The 16,424-nt window shown below is 40.8% G+C and overlaps 1 protein-coding gene across 7 annotated transcripts in view; it reads right to left on the bottom strand.

The window, feature by feature from the left end:
• The window catches only part of ARHGAP29 (Rho GTPase activating protein 29), a 47,856-nt gene extending 33,896 nt beyond the window's left edge, over positions 1 to 13,960 (bottom strand). For 6 of the 7 annotated variants that reach the window (XM_063165677.1, XM_063165683.1, XM_063165684.1 and 3 more), the window contains exons 1-2: positions 13,931 to 13,960; positions 10,940 to 11,284 (exon numbers count right to left, since the gene is read on the bottom strand). In XM_063165677.1, coding sequence (XP_063021747.1) covers positions 10,940 to 11,201 — 262 coding nt within the window. In that variant the 5' untranslated portion in view covers positions 11,202 to 11,284; positions 13,931 to 13,960. The remainder of the gene's footprint in view (positions 1 to 10,939; positions 11,285 to 13,930) is intronic. The other variant, XM_063165678.1, reaches the window with a different exon arrangement.
• Between the last annotated feature and the right edge of the window lie 2,464 nt (positions 13,961 to 16,424).

Below are 16,424 nucleotides of genomic sequence, written 5' to 3'. Positions count from 1 at the left end.
TTGTCTAGAAAACTGGTGAACATAAAGGATTAAGGGTTATTTGAAGTTCCTTCACTGATGTCCTGCTGAAACAACCACCCAAGAGAGTAAAACCTGACTGCAGAACTCACACAGGTGACGAGCCATTTGAATGGTCCAAACAAAATACTTTTAAAATCCTCCCATTTACTAAACTCAGGAGCAGTCAATCTCCACTGCAATATAATGTTTTGATACCAGTTAATTCACACCAAAGCATTTTTGAAGATCTTTGGATAAAGAGAAAATACAGTAACACTATCATTAAGGCAGCAACTGATGTCACACTGGCACTTGCACTTCCCAAAACACAACAGTAACTCACTGTACATCTCACCATTAATTTTTAACAGAGTAGTATTTATTTAAAATACCTTGCAACAGAAAGGTGAGAAACACAGCAGAATTCATTTGCTTTGTGGTTCTGGATTCACCCATCTGTTTTTCCCTAGTACCACTGAAGTTGTCATTCCAGGCAGTCAATGCTAGATCAAGAATTTATGTGCTTCAGGCCTATTGCTTTCTTTCCAAATTAAGTTCTCAGCCACCTTCTCTAAAATCTCATGTCTAGCCATCATCTGAAGCCAACTACAGCTAGAAGGAGTTCTCCATTGCTTGCTGAATTTGTTTGCTTGTCCTTAACACAAGGGTTTAAACATAATAGCAGAAAGCATTTAATCTGAGCACTGCAGTCTGAACCCTACTGTCAGCTTCCCCTTCAGCACTGGCATCAGCTGTTTATCACAGTCACTTTCTCAAAGCCCTTCACAAACTGTCTTCACTCAGCTATCACAATTCATGTGTACTGCTAAGCTTTCAGATAAACAATTTGCAGCTTACTCAACATAGAAAAAGCATTTAGAACTACCTCTCAAAAAAGCTGCCTCCTCAACTGCTCTTCTGCTTGTGAGCTGAGACCATACTGACTGCCAATCCTCACTGCTCTGCACCTCCACCACTTCAGTGATTCCAGTGAACACTTTTTTCCCCACTTGTTGTCAGCACTGGACAACTTCTGGACAGACCTTTTAGTTCCACAGTTGTGGCAGAACAAAAACTAACACACCCTGTACACGATAAATGAATTAAATCAAAAGTCCACAGGAGAAACAAACAAAAAACGCCCACAGAAAGCATTCTACTAAAGAATCTCTTCATACCACTATAAACACTAAAACAGCAAGATAAATCTGTGAACACTGAGCAGTCTTTAAGCTAATGCTTCAGGAATACCATGTCCATAACTATTTCAGTGCCATCTGAGCTTAAAAGTAGAGCTAAGAATATAACTGTAGTCCAAAAGTAGAACATTAACTGATATATAACATTCCCTCACAACACAGAGCCCTAAAACAATCACACCTGCATAAACTGGGAAAATTTAAATACAATATTTAGAGAAGAACTTGGAAATGCTAAGTATGTCAAGTCCTAAAGGTATCAAAGCCTCTTTCTGAAAAGTCATGAAGGTACTTTAATTCCACCATACAAATATACTTCCTGCAACTTACTGATCTACAACCCTGCAATTGACATTTTCCATTATTTTTTTCATGCATTTTTGCTGAAACTTCCTCACTAGGTCCTTCCCATCTCACAGACTTCTCAAACCAGGGAAAGACTGAGACATTACAAGACTTAGAAGAGCATCTGATTCCTTCCCAAACCAGAACCTCCCCTTCCCTTCAGCAGGTACGTGCGTGCAGCAAGCTCCACAATCCCAGGATCACTGTGTGTCTCACAGATAAGAAGCACTAACAGAACTTGTACCAACATCATGAACTGCTGCAACACCCCCCTGTAGGCCCTGAACCAAAGTTATACACAGCAGAGAGAATCAGCATATCTGAAAAAGGGGACATGTTCTATTACTATAATAGCTTAAATATCTGAAGTAGTTCAGTAATGACAAAGAAAACAAGACTGAAGCAGTAAGCTTTGTTAACTTAAGATTAAAACCGGTTTATCAACTAAAAATAACTGTAATTGGCAAGTAAGAATTCCTACATACTTTTAAAAATTAGTCCAAGAAATTATTCAAGCAATAAAGGAGAAAAAAATGGGGAAAAGGAAAAAATCTTTTGTTCAGCTAAATCTCAGCCTCAAGAAAAGAAAATTCCTCAAGTCCTAGGTTTTGCATTTACACTGTTCTGTAACAAATGCCATTAAGATGAAAGTATAACTCACACTTAAGTATTTTCTACAGCCTTACATGAGTCATGTCCGTCTTCCATAGAAAGGGGCATTTTAGGCAGACAAAGGAATAAGCCCCCATAAAATCCCTATTTTCCTGAGGAAAGGAAAACAGCTATGTACAAAAATCAAGGTCCAAGCTCTGTATCAAATCTCCTAGCCTGCCATGCTGTTCTAACTCTAATCCATTAGCAAGACACTAGCTCTAACAATCAAATCACTAGAACTGTCAGATTGGATGAACATTTGCTCAGAATTAAGCAACAAGTCAGCTTCAGTTCTGTGACCTAGCCACATAAATAGGAAGAACAAATACTTCCAACAAAACTGGTGGAAAAGGAATGGTTTAGTCCATGAAACCTTCATGAAGTCAAGATCATTAAGATGACAATTACAACTGTTAACTCTATGCTGTCAGGCACACAAAAATTGTTTGTATTGATGTTCTTCTTTTATGTTGCAACTTTGATAAATTGATGCATGAGCAAAATGAGAAAACCGAATATTTTTGTGGATTTGCTATAATACATTTTGCCAAGAGTGGGAAACTCATTTATGGCAAGCATTTTTTGTTTTGTTTTGAAACACACAAGAGCTCCTACATGTACATGGAAATTGCTGTTTAGAACACAAGACTTAGACTGAATATGGGTCAATTCTTATCTTTCAGATGTTATCACAGAGCTCTTTGAGAGATACAAGTTGTTTTTAGGTTCAAGTGTTTCTGCTCCTTAAGCTGTAAACTATATTAGAAAGATTTTTGTTGTTGAAAGGCCTAGTTTCACTTCCAAAAATTAAAATACTACTATTCATCCTCTTCCTCACTAGTGACCTTTCATCTTGCTGTTCTTGTCATTTCAGTTCCATTAGTCTAGCTGCTGTGATGGAAAGGGAAGGTAATTGTAATTAACACTCCAGCTAAGGCTCTAAGTGTTTTGAGCTGCTTTTGTACATTAGAAAAGGAGTAAGAATGAAGTTTTTCCTTATATTACATTTTTTTGCACTTCAAAAGCAACATGAGAATGAAAAATGCCTGTGCTCTCTTATAAACAGCTCAGAGTTCTCCTAAAGAAAGATATGCTAATTATTTAAGTCAACCAAAATATCTGACTGCACGTAAGGGATGATTTTACATTTTAAACACTCACGAGCCTTCAAGACACCCCCCCCTCCTGACTGCTGATCTTAGACACTATAGCAACAAGTGAACATTTGTTCTGAAGGAATGTGGAGTATGCAACTGGGGGAGGGGTAGTACTATCAGCCACAAACTTATCTCCTGGTCCACTAAGTTATTATTTAACTTCAATCTTCTCTGAACCTGAAGAAACAGCATTTCCTATCCAACATTAGCAACCAGCATTTAACAGGCAGCTTACACTTTGACTAAGAAGAACACAGATTTGCTTGAACTCAACTTGAAGAGGAGGTTGGTTTTTTCCTCTTGCTCAGAATAGTGGAAACAGAGGACGGCAGATGAATTAAGCAGTGCACTACCACTGCAAACTTGAAAAACCAAACAAAATACCCAGCTCCTCTGGCTCTGTTCACAGAGCCTGAAAGTCCAAGACTCCCTGACTAAAGCCTGCAGCCAGCAGACTCAGAACGGGAGGCATGGGCAAAACAGACTGCAGGATGATCTGGAGTGAAATCAAAAGGAAGGTGGGAAGTTTGCTCTCCCAGACTAAGTGCAATGTTCCTGGGGAAAACCTATGGTTCATAGCTATGCCTGCCTCCCATAAACTGACTGTAAAATACCTTTTTTCACTCTGCTATGGGTTTGCCTTCATCCAGGCTGTACATTTCTCTGCCTAGCTTCTCAACTCTAAGGAAACTGGACAGGAACATGACTCAGGGCCAGGGATCTCAGTGTTTTCTGTCCAAGGACCAGAAAATGACAATGTGAAAGGTAAGGAAGCATGGGAAAATGACCAGGAGGTCTCCGGCTTGCTGTGGTCCTACAGCTACACTAAAAGAAGCAACCTAATTTTTTTTTCTCTGAGTTTTGCCATTAAATAACCCAGGAAAACCTCTTTTAAAAAGTCACTATTAGCTTTCAGTTCTTAGCAATAGTTTTACTTATTAAAGAAAATTTAAGGAACTATTTACTTTGTTTTTATCCTTGTTCATATCCTTTACATCTTTTAGCTTGAAAGACAATTTCAGATTTGTGAAAGGACAATTTCAGTTTCAGATTGACAGCACTTCTACTTAGCAGTGACTACTATTTGGAGGTATGTGAAAGGGTGTACTAAGGAATTTCTAGGAGGTCAGAAAAACTGGAAGCAGATATGACTGTGCATGTACTTAGCAGGTTTCAGAAAGGCAAGTTTAGAAGATGACTGTCAAATTCAAGTGTGCCAAAAGCTCACTGCTAAGGTGACTGGGTAATTTGTCATCTACAAAGGGCATCCTCTGCTTGCTCTTCTCCCCACCACCACCCCACCTTTAATAACCCCTGTCATACTTAGCATTCAATAAAGGAGACAAAAGAATTGATACAGGTTTTAGCAGTGCGTGCTGTGATGCCAGACTGGAGGGCCACACCAACTCTGCCTAGAGCCCCACAGTCTTGTTCCACTTTAACCTCTGGCCCCTTGTTCTTTTGCCAGCCACCTTCTCCCTTTTTGCTGGCACTCAGTACAACCTTCCAGCCAGCTCATGGAACTGATCCAGCTAAAAACTAGTTCCTTTCTTCCTAGGACTAGTTTTCAGGTAGCTCTGCCCCAAAACTCAGCTTGCTATGCAGTCACCAGAGAACTAGCACCAGTGTCAAGGACAACAGTGAGATCACAGCAGCTCAGGCAGAGTTTCTTTGTAAACTGCTGTGGTGATAGACTATCAACATGTTTAAAACAAAACCCCAAACATAACAAGCTTTATAATAAGAAAACAGCAGGTTTAGATGGATCTTGAGTATTTTAAACAGTTACAGAACTCTATCAACAATTAAGCTGCTGATGGAGAGAGGAAAATAAAGGCAATTTCTGCAGGAGCACAGCACAAGTCATTCCCTGCAGCTGCCCCAGCCTGGTTTAGTCCTGCCCTCCCTGCCACCGAGGCTCGAACAGGCACTTCTGCTAACTCTGCCATGGGAACCAGAACATCCCAAGCAGCAAACAAAACTTGTCAGAATTCACCTTTTAACATCTAATTTGGTTCAGCAAGAGGATGAACAATCTTATTATAGGTAAATGCATTTGAAACATGCTGTTAGTTCCTTGTGGATCGAGTTTGAATAGAGCTACAAAGTGCAAAAGAAATATATTTTAATAATAAATCACAAAATTATTCTTTCAGATACTGCAAGCATATCACATTTTGACAGATTCTGGAAGTGATGAAACTTAAAATTCCACTTTAGACTATTTCTCAACTTCCTCAACTATTTTTAATTCTGTAATATTATTTATTAGTTACTAGACAGTTTGTTTTCCTTCTTTTTTGTGCTACATTGGAATAAGAGAAACAATGTGCTACCCATTACACGGATTCCTCTGCTTTTTTCTACCAATTCTCAGAGGTCATTTAATAATTCACAAGCAGGTTGTTTACACATTTGATAATCACTGTTTTCACAGTTCCCAAAGGTTAGCTGCCCTGACAGCATTTTCTTTTCCCTTCTCTCATAAATGTTTTTTATTTATCAAACAAAATACTACCCAGCAGAAAACCAGCACCATCTTCCACAAAAAATCCTAAGAGATCAGTCCAACTGCCCCCAAAACAAAACAAATATAAAAAACTCTCCCAAATGTTGCTTCCAGAAACTGCTGCAAAAAAAAGTAAATACTTTATCAGATCCTTGTTTGGAGCAGTTTGCCCACCTACCAAGCATTAATAGTATAATGTGTCATTAGACAGGTAAATACATCTAGTTTAAGGTGTATCAAAGACAGCACCTTTCACTGAGAAACATCAAAATTGGAATAAAGAACAAACAGCAAAATTACACCTAGTATTAAAAATTATCATAAATTCAATCTGTAATCACTGCAGTAACTAATGAGCTTCAGATTTCCCTAGCAAAACAGGACAAACTGACTTTCAAGAACACTGCCTCAGAAAAAGGACAGTAGTATTTTAGACTATAAGAAAATAAGGAAATGAATGAAATGCTAATACTACTGCAGTGCCTTAATCATACTAAAAATAGGGACAAGATACATTATCAAGCCAGGAAGGGCTGCAGAGAAATCATTCACCTTTGAGCCTCAGGCACTATATTCAGTAAATGGCTTTTGGATTTAGTGCAGTACATGATTAACACCAATTTCTGTGGTGCTTAAAGAAATTTTGAAGTCACTGAAGATTACAAGTTCCTCATTTTGAGGAAACTGTTTACCTTGAGACACCTTTAGAATTGTCCCACTGGGGTGAATATCTTATCCTGCAAAAATAACAACCTGATAGGTTTCAAGTTAGGCTGCATTCCTGATGGGTTTGAAAGTATTGGGGCTACTGTGAAGAGAATGCAAACATTCCTGACCAGGCCATCCAGCTTCAGCAGCACTTTCACCTCTGCTTCAGTTAGGAAAAAAAAAAAAAAAACTAACAACAAAACAAAACCACCAAACAGAAACCAAAGCCAAAAAAACCCACAAAAAACCCAACAAACCCCAACAAAAACAAACAAAAACCAAACTCCAAACAAAAAAATCTACCAAACTCTAAAAAAATTAGACCCATTCTGAACCTCAGAGAAACCTGTAATGAAAGATAATAGCTTTATCTTGCTACTCTGGTTCTAAGATACCTGAGAAAAAAAGAGTATATTAATATTTTAGAATGAACTACAATTTACATTTGTTGAAGATAGGATGAAATTGAAGCAAAAGTTTTTGCTCATTAAAAGGATGCAGAACTACCCACATGAAGGACACAACATCACACTTTGATGATTACTTCAAAGTTTGTGATAAAGTAAGCAAAAATTCCAAAGTACAATCAAGACGACTACATATTAAAATGTAATTATTCCTGCACTTTTAAACCCCATGCAAATTTTACCCTTAGAGCTATTCATAATGAAACAGCATTTCCCACAGTCTCAAGGGCAGATCTTATGGTATATACTATATTCCTAAAAAGAAAAAAAAGTAGTAGATGTCACAAAACTAGTAGCTAAGTACCTTCAGAGCAGGGAAACAGGAATGCTTTCTCCCTCTCTAATGCAATACAAGCAAAAGCTGCTATGTACTGTTTAAAGATTAAATACTTAACTTCAGCTCATAATCAGAAGATATTTTACTGTGTCCTAAATATTCTTTTGCGTGAGAAAATGAACCTCATCTGAGCAAAGACCACACAGTAACATCATTTACTTGAAGCAACAGTAAAATTTATTATATGCAGTAAAAGCTTGGACTGTAGTCACCAACCTCATACATAGACACCCATTAAATAGACACTCAACTCTGCATATCAATGCAGTAAGCAATGTTTTTTTGACCTGGTAGATTCTCATATACAAGTTTGTAAGAGTTAGGCCCTGCATGTTTGGGACAAGAACTAACCTCTTCAAGTTACAGGATTTACCTTAAATACACCTCACACCTTCAAAACCTTTAATATTTTCAATACTGTGGTCAGGTTTCTAAGCCCACAGCAGGTCTCCATGGGAAGCAAACAACTTCTCAGTTCCTAAAACTGCTTTCACCATAGGAAGTTACTTTTATCCTGTGTGCCACCACTCTGAAAATCAGAGATTGGCTCCAGCCTCTATACTGTACTTCCCAGTATGTCCTACCCTTGCAAAGAGGGGTCTAAGTTGAAGGCTACAGTAAGGTTCTCACACTCTCAGCCAAGAGCTGAAATGTTACTGTTGGAACTCAAAGCACAGAGAAAACTAGCCAGCTTTCAAGCCATTATGATTTAACAGTTTGTACTTGGGATGTAAACTACAACAGAAAGAAGTAAACCTGGGGCACATCAGGAAAACAATGCCACCCATAAAACTGAACAGTCAAATGAACAGCACTGAGAATAGCACAAATTGTAGGACATTATCTGAGTTTTCTGTGTACTAACTCAACATACACTCTCAGGTCTGGTCTTCCAGGCAGGAATTGCTAGGGAATTGTTTGCATTTTCTTCCCATCAGAAAAGAAATAAGACTTATTTTGAGATTTCCCAATAAATTTCAATTATCTCTAACTACATAAAATACAAATTCTATAACTGAAGACAACCTTCCAGTTCAAACACAAAAACACAGTGACAACTGTCCTTACTGGTACCAGCCACATGACCATCTTGCTCATCTGGAAATTTAGCTGAAGACTCGACCAAGACTGCATCAGTTGCACTAACCACCACTACAGTTTCAGCCTGGCATTGAGCAGAATTAAAAATTTGTGAAACAGCACTGGATTCATTGACCTAGGTTCAAAAAATGCCCTGAGCTCTTCTTTAATGAAGACAATGATAAAGTATCTGATTTTGTAGTGATCCCCAGCTTGGATCACTAATAACAGAATGTTACATCCAATGAGTACAGGCCTAAAGGACAGCAAGAACTGAAGGGTATGGAACACATGGTACTTCACTCAACACAGGAGACAACTGCAGCTCCCTCATGTCCAAGCAGCTGTCAAACTTTTAAACTCTACAGTTACACTCAGAGTGTTTTGTTTGCTGGTTTGGGGTGCTTTGGTTGGTTGGTTGTTGGTTTAGGTTTCCCTTTGTTGACAGGTATCAAAAAATTATTCAGCATTATGACAATGAGACTACTGTAAGAAATGAAATCATGTTAGCATAAGGAATGTAAAGAGAAGTAGTCTTGAAATCTATGGAACATTTCATTTACCAAATATTCCCCTCAAGAGATTTCAACTTATTCTTCATGGAACAAATCAACTTGCATTGGTACCATAACAAAACACAGTTCAAGGCTGTAACCCCAAGGCGTTTAGGCTCTAGTTTAGACACAAACACATGTCATAACCCAAAATCTCTTAGATTTGTCATCCAAGATTCATCAGATGAATGTTAAGTGAAGCACAGATGGGTAACTGGTGGGCTTTTCTATGGTACACAAGCATCAGTCAGTACGAATGGCACTGAAGGCCACGCACACCCCTGGCCATCAGCTGCCAACCACTGCAGGGCCCAGCAGCACAAGGGGCACAACTGGGAGCCACAGGGTCAAGCCTGAAGCTACTGTGCATCAGAGTTTAGGCAAATCTGCCAGAGAGGCAACACAACAACTAATACCTGATGCAGAAGCTGAGGGAAAAGTTAGAAGGTTAGAAGCTGAAAGACCTATGGGAGTCTCTAGCCATGCTTACCAAGCAAATATAAACACTCATTGATGCAACCCTTCCAAAGAGAAAGAAATTAATTTCCTATCCCTGCAACTGATTCCACCTTCAAATAATTGATGTAACTAATATCAGGGTGGTGGTAAGCTGCAAGCAATGCAAACCACAATTTTATGTGCAAGAAGTCTGCTCAACCACCTTGGTAAGTTTTTGGACAGACAATTGTGAATGTTTTCAAAATTAGAAAATGCAAATCAAACTATGCAGCTTCTAGGAGGTTGTCTCCAGCCAGCAGTAAGCACGGCCAGCATTACAAAGCTCACTCTATTATGGGGATGAAGGTCAAAAAGAAAACTCCCAACTATGGAAGGGAAACATCTTTCCTTCAAAAATTATAAATCCTTTAAATGGACAACACAGTTTCACAAATTAATTCTATACCATATTATAAAATAAGATGACAACTCCTGTTTTCCATGTTAGTTTTTTTGGATCTTTTGACCTCAAAATTTTAAACTGACAAGCAGTTAACTACTGCTGCATGGCAATGGGAACACTTCAGTGTTTTGACAGACCTTTCCTACAGAATGCCCATTTCATTCTCAGTAGGCACCAGACACCCAACCTCACAAATAACTGCTCATCCCATATGCTCAGCAAAACCTATGAGGACATAAAAGTGATCACTGGTGCCAAATTATTGCTCTTTTAAGAATTGCTCACAAACATGTTAGCAGCAGTATTTCAGCTGTATGCACACTCACTTGAACACAGAGGTGACTGCAAATGTTCAGCACTCAGGACATCTTACACAAAGCTGCTCTGGCTATCAGCTCAGATATTAATCTCACAAAATTCAGATGAAAGCTTTCCTGCTGATGACCAAAACTGGACTAGTGGTACTGCCCCGAAAGGTACAGGAATACAATGTGCACACACACCTCCTGCAAGGAAGATAATTTGCAGTTTCCACCTGCTGGCAGAAGACAGTAAATACTTCTCTTGCAAAAGAAGACTATAGTTATATTCTACCTTAAAACTCAAACTACTAGTGTGGAAGACTTTCAGAAACCAAATCAGCCTAGAAAACTGAAATATAACCAAAATAGCAATAGAATTGTTTGGAATTACAAAAACCATTTTAACCACTCAAGAGGTTAAAAAACTAATCAGTCCATGGTCTCACAAATTTAAGCATCAGCCTAGACAGCCTGCTAAGAGCTTATTTTCCCTTGTTATGATTATGAAACAGATTGCACTGTTCTGGTGAGGAAATGCAGAACCCAAACTAAAAACCATCACTTCCTGTAATCACCATGCTGGGGGTGGGGAGGGAAGAGGAAGGGAGGATAAATGGTGAAAGTAAAGGGCAGGGGGAAACAACCATAGCAAACACTAGTTAAAACACACAAATGGAGTGGTTAAGAGTTTCAGAAAAATCAAAGAATTAAGAACAACTGACACACCTTCTGAAAGAAAGGCTTCCCTCAAATACAGCAGCACATCTGCAAATTTTCGGACATCGTTCACCACTTGCATGATATATTCTGGATCCACAACAGGATAATCAAAGCAGTCAGAGTTGGAGCTAATGCTGCTCAGAGAGCTGCTCTTGGTGCTGCGCCCCATGGCCCAGTTCCCTGCAGTGGAGATGGTGAAGAAGTTGGAGGTGGACAGGCGGGCTAATCCCAAACCACGCTTGTTGCTCCCGCCGTTCTGCCGCAACATCCCAGCAGCCGCCGCGCCTGGAGAGCCCCGCAGTCAACACTCGCTGTCACTTGGTGGCCATTGGGCAAGCCAGAGGTGAAACCCTTAGGAATTGGGGAGGGGGCAGGAGGTGGAAGAGAAGGAAAAACGCTGATTAGTATAGAATTATATGTGAAGCAATACTTTTGCACCGACAAGATCCAAAACTTTTTTCAAGATGGTACTACTTTACATTAAAATGCTAAACCGAGTACTATAAAGGCTTTCACTACTTGAAGTTATTTAAATTTGTACCAAAGACAGACTGTTGCATTAAAAAAAAAATCAATGGCATGCCAAAATTATTTCAAAAGCTAAACATGATGCATGCTTACTTCATGAGAACTTTATTCCATGAATATTTAGAAATTGCATTCTCTACATTTACCAAGACCTACATTCTTTACCATGAAATGTTACTTCAACCGAATACAGTCACAGAAACACTTGATGTGATACAGACTATGATCAACATCCCCTCTTGCATGAGCCACCAAGCTGTATCCAGCATCCTGTCTATTAAGATAATACACAGCCTTGATCTAATAGGATGAATTTTCTTCGTGTAGTGTGCCACGTAAGAAACCATGGCCTATCACAATTTGTTTCAGAAAGGAAAATACCCTCAAAGAAGTTATGTGGGCTTTTCAGCCTGTTACCCATTAATATGAAAGGCAATCAAAAGAAAGACAAGGAAAAATGAAGAAAATGAAAAAATATTTTAGTATCAAAGTTTATCTGCAAGTTTCAGCGCAGTTATCTTGAATGATGTTGTTCTGCTCTGAAAGTTCTACCATAAAAATGCACAAATTTGGAGGAGTATAAACTAAGAAATTACCTGCATTCCTTCCCTTTAGGAAAAAAAAAAAAAGCAGAAAGCTACTGAAAATGTTGCCATGTTAGGTTAAGCGATTCATTTCAAAGCAAACTGCAGGTGGCAGAGTCAGGTACGCTTCCAGCAGCTCCCACAACGCCTGCTGTTGTTCTCTCAACACCAGGAGAAATTCCCAGTGTTTACGCTATAGCGTAAACACCACAGGGGAAAAAAAACCCCAAAAACCAAATTGGAGCACAACAGCTAAAAAGTTAATGTGGGTTGCAGACACATCTGCAGCAAATCTTCAAATTCAATTACTTTACCTAAAAATAAAAGTTGTTATAAAATAAAAAATACAGGTTGAAACGGGTTATCCTGCATATGTTTATATTTGGTTAGACCAACTGAAGCAGTAGCACCTTTACCACCTTGAACACTCCCACTATGAATTTCAATTACTCTAATGCACCTCAATTATTTTTCCATTATTTCTGCTTTATTTCTGTTTGCAGTTTAAAAATATCAGAGGAAACGTGGTCAAAGCAGTTGTTTTTGTAATTAATGTGCAAGCCTTCCAGGGAGCGTGTGCAGGGGGAGAGGGAAGAAAACTTCAGAATTTAACACAAATTAACTGCTCTAATTTCTGTTTACTGCTTAAAGTCAGTATGTATAAGAACACTCATCACACTATACAAATAATGCAGATAATTAAGCAATTCCAAACACCTCAAGTAGATTGAAGTGAGGTTTACATTAAACATAGTGTTTAAGCAAGTTTCTTCTGTTCCCACATATAATTCTCATGGCTACAAAGCTACTTTGCAATTCTGCCTTGCAATTAGAAGCAAAACATAACCTTCTCTCCTCTTAACAAGTGTGATATCTATTTATATCGAGCAAGATTTTCATATTATTTAAAAGACATGTCTCTTTTAAGTCTGGCCAGCTTCAGAGTCAACTTTTTAAGTAGCATGATGTGTTAGACTTGTTCCAGTGGCAAGCCCATGCTTTTAAAGCTGTGTTATTTTAGAAATGTTGCCTTTTTTTGGGTACAAGCAGTAGAATAATGCCACCACTCTGAAAACTGTAAAAGTGATGACGAAGTGTTTCTAAGCGGGGAAAACTTGCGAAAACCAAAACCGAGCAGCTCAGCACAAGAGGCACCTTTTCCTCGTAAATATTAGCCCTTACGTCTGTTTCTCCTGTGTTACAAGGCAGATGGGGAACGTTTCCCTCCCAGAACACATGCCTTTCATTACTGAGAAGTGTTTCATATTTCTTCAGCAGACTCTGGCTTTGAAAGCGAAAAGCATCCACCAGCTTTGTTATAAACGCCTTCAGACTCCTTTGGCTCACAGCGAGCCATTGCCCGTCCCGACGGAAAAAAGATGAAAAACTAAAGCGCCAGATATTTCAAAAATTTGCTCTCCCAGCACAATCTCCCCGGTAGGGAGGGGAAGAAAGGGAAAAAAAAGCAAGCAAGAAAGAAAGGAAAGAAGGGGCCACGTCGCCGGCGGGCGGAGGGCAGGGCCGCTGCCGGTGCCCCGGGCGGGGGTCGGCGCTCCGCCCTGCCCCCGCCGCGCATTCCCGGCGCCCCGCGGCCGCCCCGGCCCGCACGGCCCCGCGGCGGGCGCGCTCTGCCCGCGGCCGCGCCAGGTACCGGGCGGCAGGGCGGAGGTGAGCGCCCCGAGAGGCGCCCGGCACCGCTCCGGGGCACCGCCGGGCGGGGCGCTGGGGGTCGCCGGGGCCAGACTCGCACCGGGCCCCTCCAGCCGCCCCCGTCCCCCCGGCGGCTCACCGGCGCCCTGCCCCACGCTCGCCCACGGCTCCTCCCGGCGGCGACAGGCGACGCCCGCCCTCCTCCCGCCGCAGCGTGCCCGCGGCCGGCGCTTACCGGAGAGCGGCGGCCGAGCGCAGGCAGCAGCCGGGCCGCCGCGGGCCCCTCGCGCGGCCGCCCCGCTGCCCATGGAGCGCCCTCCCCTCAGCGAGCCCCGCTCGCCGCCGCCGCCGCCGCCGCCCCCGGGGTCGCCACCGCCCCCGGCCCCGCCCGCGCTCCGCCATTGGCCGGTTCCTGGGGGCGGGGCTACCACGGAACACGCCCCCGAGCTCCGCGAGCGCCGGTGCGGGGCAGGTGCGGCGGGAGCGGCAGCACCGGGAGCCACGGGAACCGCCCGAGCCACGGGAACCGCCCGAGCCGCCGGAACCGCCCGAGCCACGGGAACCGCCCGCCGCTCCGCGAGCCCGCTAAGCGCCGGGAAAGGAACCGCACAGCAGCCACTGCTGTGCGCCCAACACGCTTCAAAAGCGAGGAAAAGTCCAACTTCAGGCTACGTGGTGTTTAGCAAACAGGCTTTGCTTTTAAGGGATTTGGCCAACAAGAAACACAAACACCGTGGCAAAGCGCAGAACAAATTTCTCATGCTCAACCTCCCACGCTTTGAATTCCTGGATCCAGTTTATCATTAATTGAACAGCTTCCAGTATTGTTGTGAGGGAGTAACGTGTGCACACACACACTTTCTACTAAACTCAGCCCACTTCTATTCCTGCATGAGCTCTGTGGGCTACTTATTGAAAATTAAAGCAGTAACAAAATTACTATATAAACTCAGACTGTATCTCCAGGATAGCTGTAGATTCAGCTACCCAGACAGCCCAAATTTTGGCATAATTTATCTTCTGAATTTAGTTGCATGTGCAGATATATGCACTTTTTCTGGTTAAGAGGAAAGAGCAGCTGGAAAAGCAGAAATTTGCATCATCATACAGAAACTCAGTTCCCAGCAGCCCCACGACCTTTAGACCTGAGTACAGACTTCTGTTACATCATCTCACAGTGCTTGATGGCAGCAGTAGTTTTTCCATCTTCTAGAGGCAGGACTACAAACCCACTCTTTATTTCTCTTTATTAAAAGGCCATTTAAATTCAGCAATCTTAGATCCAATGCCCAAGGTCTAGAATAGGACTTACTTTCAAAAATGTATCAAAGCCCCCAGCATTTAATTCATAGCCCAGTTCCTTAATCCTAGCAATTTCAGGCTTTACATCTTCAGTTTCCCCATCCTTGCTCCAGCCTCCTTTCCCAGCCACTCCCATGCAGGATTTTGTGTTAGAGCACCAATCTTCTCTTTTCTTCATCCTTCTTTTTCATATTTGTCATTATTTATTCTACTGGAAGAATTTTATTAAATTTCTTTTGGAATTCATAAAACCTGAAACTAAACAAGTAAACTAAAACAAGTTGTGACATTTCTTATCTCTCGTGTCAATGTTAAGCACTGTTCAAAAACTTTTCTTCACCTTGAAAAATTCTAAATAACATGTGATGTAAATTTAGAAATCCAGTGTTATAAATTCTTCAAGGCTTCTAAGCATGGGGAAAAAAAAGTAAAAAAGAAAACAATAGTCTAACCTTCAAAAGGATTTTGATCATTCAGGTAATTGATACTGCAAGTGTCAAAATCAGGCCAGAGTAAACAATTGTAAACTAATTTAATGTGAAAACAAGGAAGTATGGTAGAGAATGTGGGTTAAATAGTACAATCAACAATCACAACATCAGAAAAAGAAAGGTTTATTGTGGGAAAAGTCATTGAAACCATTAGATAAGTGTTCAAAAACAATAAAAAAGATAAACAAGAAATTCCACCTATACTTATCAATAGATAGAATACAAAGCAGTGGATACTATTTGGTGAGCCAAACCTTTGTTCAAAAGAAAAGCCTATAGCTACAGCAGAGTCTCTCTTCCTTACAGACACACTTTTTGAAAATAGAAGTGACTTTATCTTGCCATAATTACACCATTCCCAGGCACATTTTAGAAAATGCTAGGAAGAATAAACTCAGCTGTTCCAAGTGCATATATACTCTACTGAAGCAGACATACACTTCATATACTCTGACACCTCCACAGTCTTGTCTCTCTCATGCCAAGCTAACCTGGGTCCATACAAGAGTTCAGCAAATGTATTGGTGAATTGTTTGCAAGCAATAAAAAAATCTGTTCTAGACTAAAATTGAGAGTGACAAAGACATAGAAATACTAGGATTATGTTTTTTATGCTTTTATGCTTTTGAAATATATTTTTCAGTTACTTTTGATCTGAAACATAAAAGTGTTCTACATTGTGGGAGGCCTAGCTTCAAACATCTTTTGAAAAAAGGGTTTGAGCCCACATGCTGCATTATGGGAATGTTAAGTGAAGTTGTGGGTTTTCCTCAAAGTAAAACAACAAACAATTGTCCTTTTGCATTTTCATTGTTCAGAGCTTTTTTCCCTCCCCATTTTCAGCTTGGCTGCCAAATTGAATACAGATTGTCTGCACTCCCCCTGAATCAAATCTAGCACAAAACAGCTGCAACCATCTCTCAGACTGTACAGTGC

Source organism: Melospiza melodia, chromosome 11 (genome assembly GCF_035770615.1).
Source record: "Melospiza melodia melodia isolate bMelMel2 chromosome 11, bMelMel2.pri, whole genome shotgun sequence".
Taxonomy (NCBI): Eukaryota; Metazoa; Chordata; class Aves; order Passeriformes; family Passerellidae; genus Melospiza; species Melospiza melodia.
This window is presented reverse-complemented; position numbering and strand designations above follow the sequence as displayed.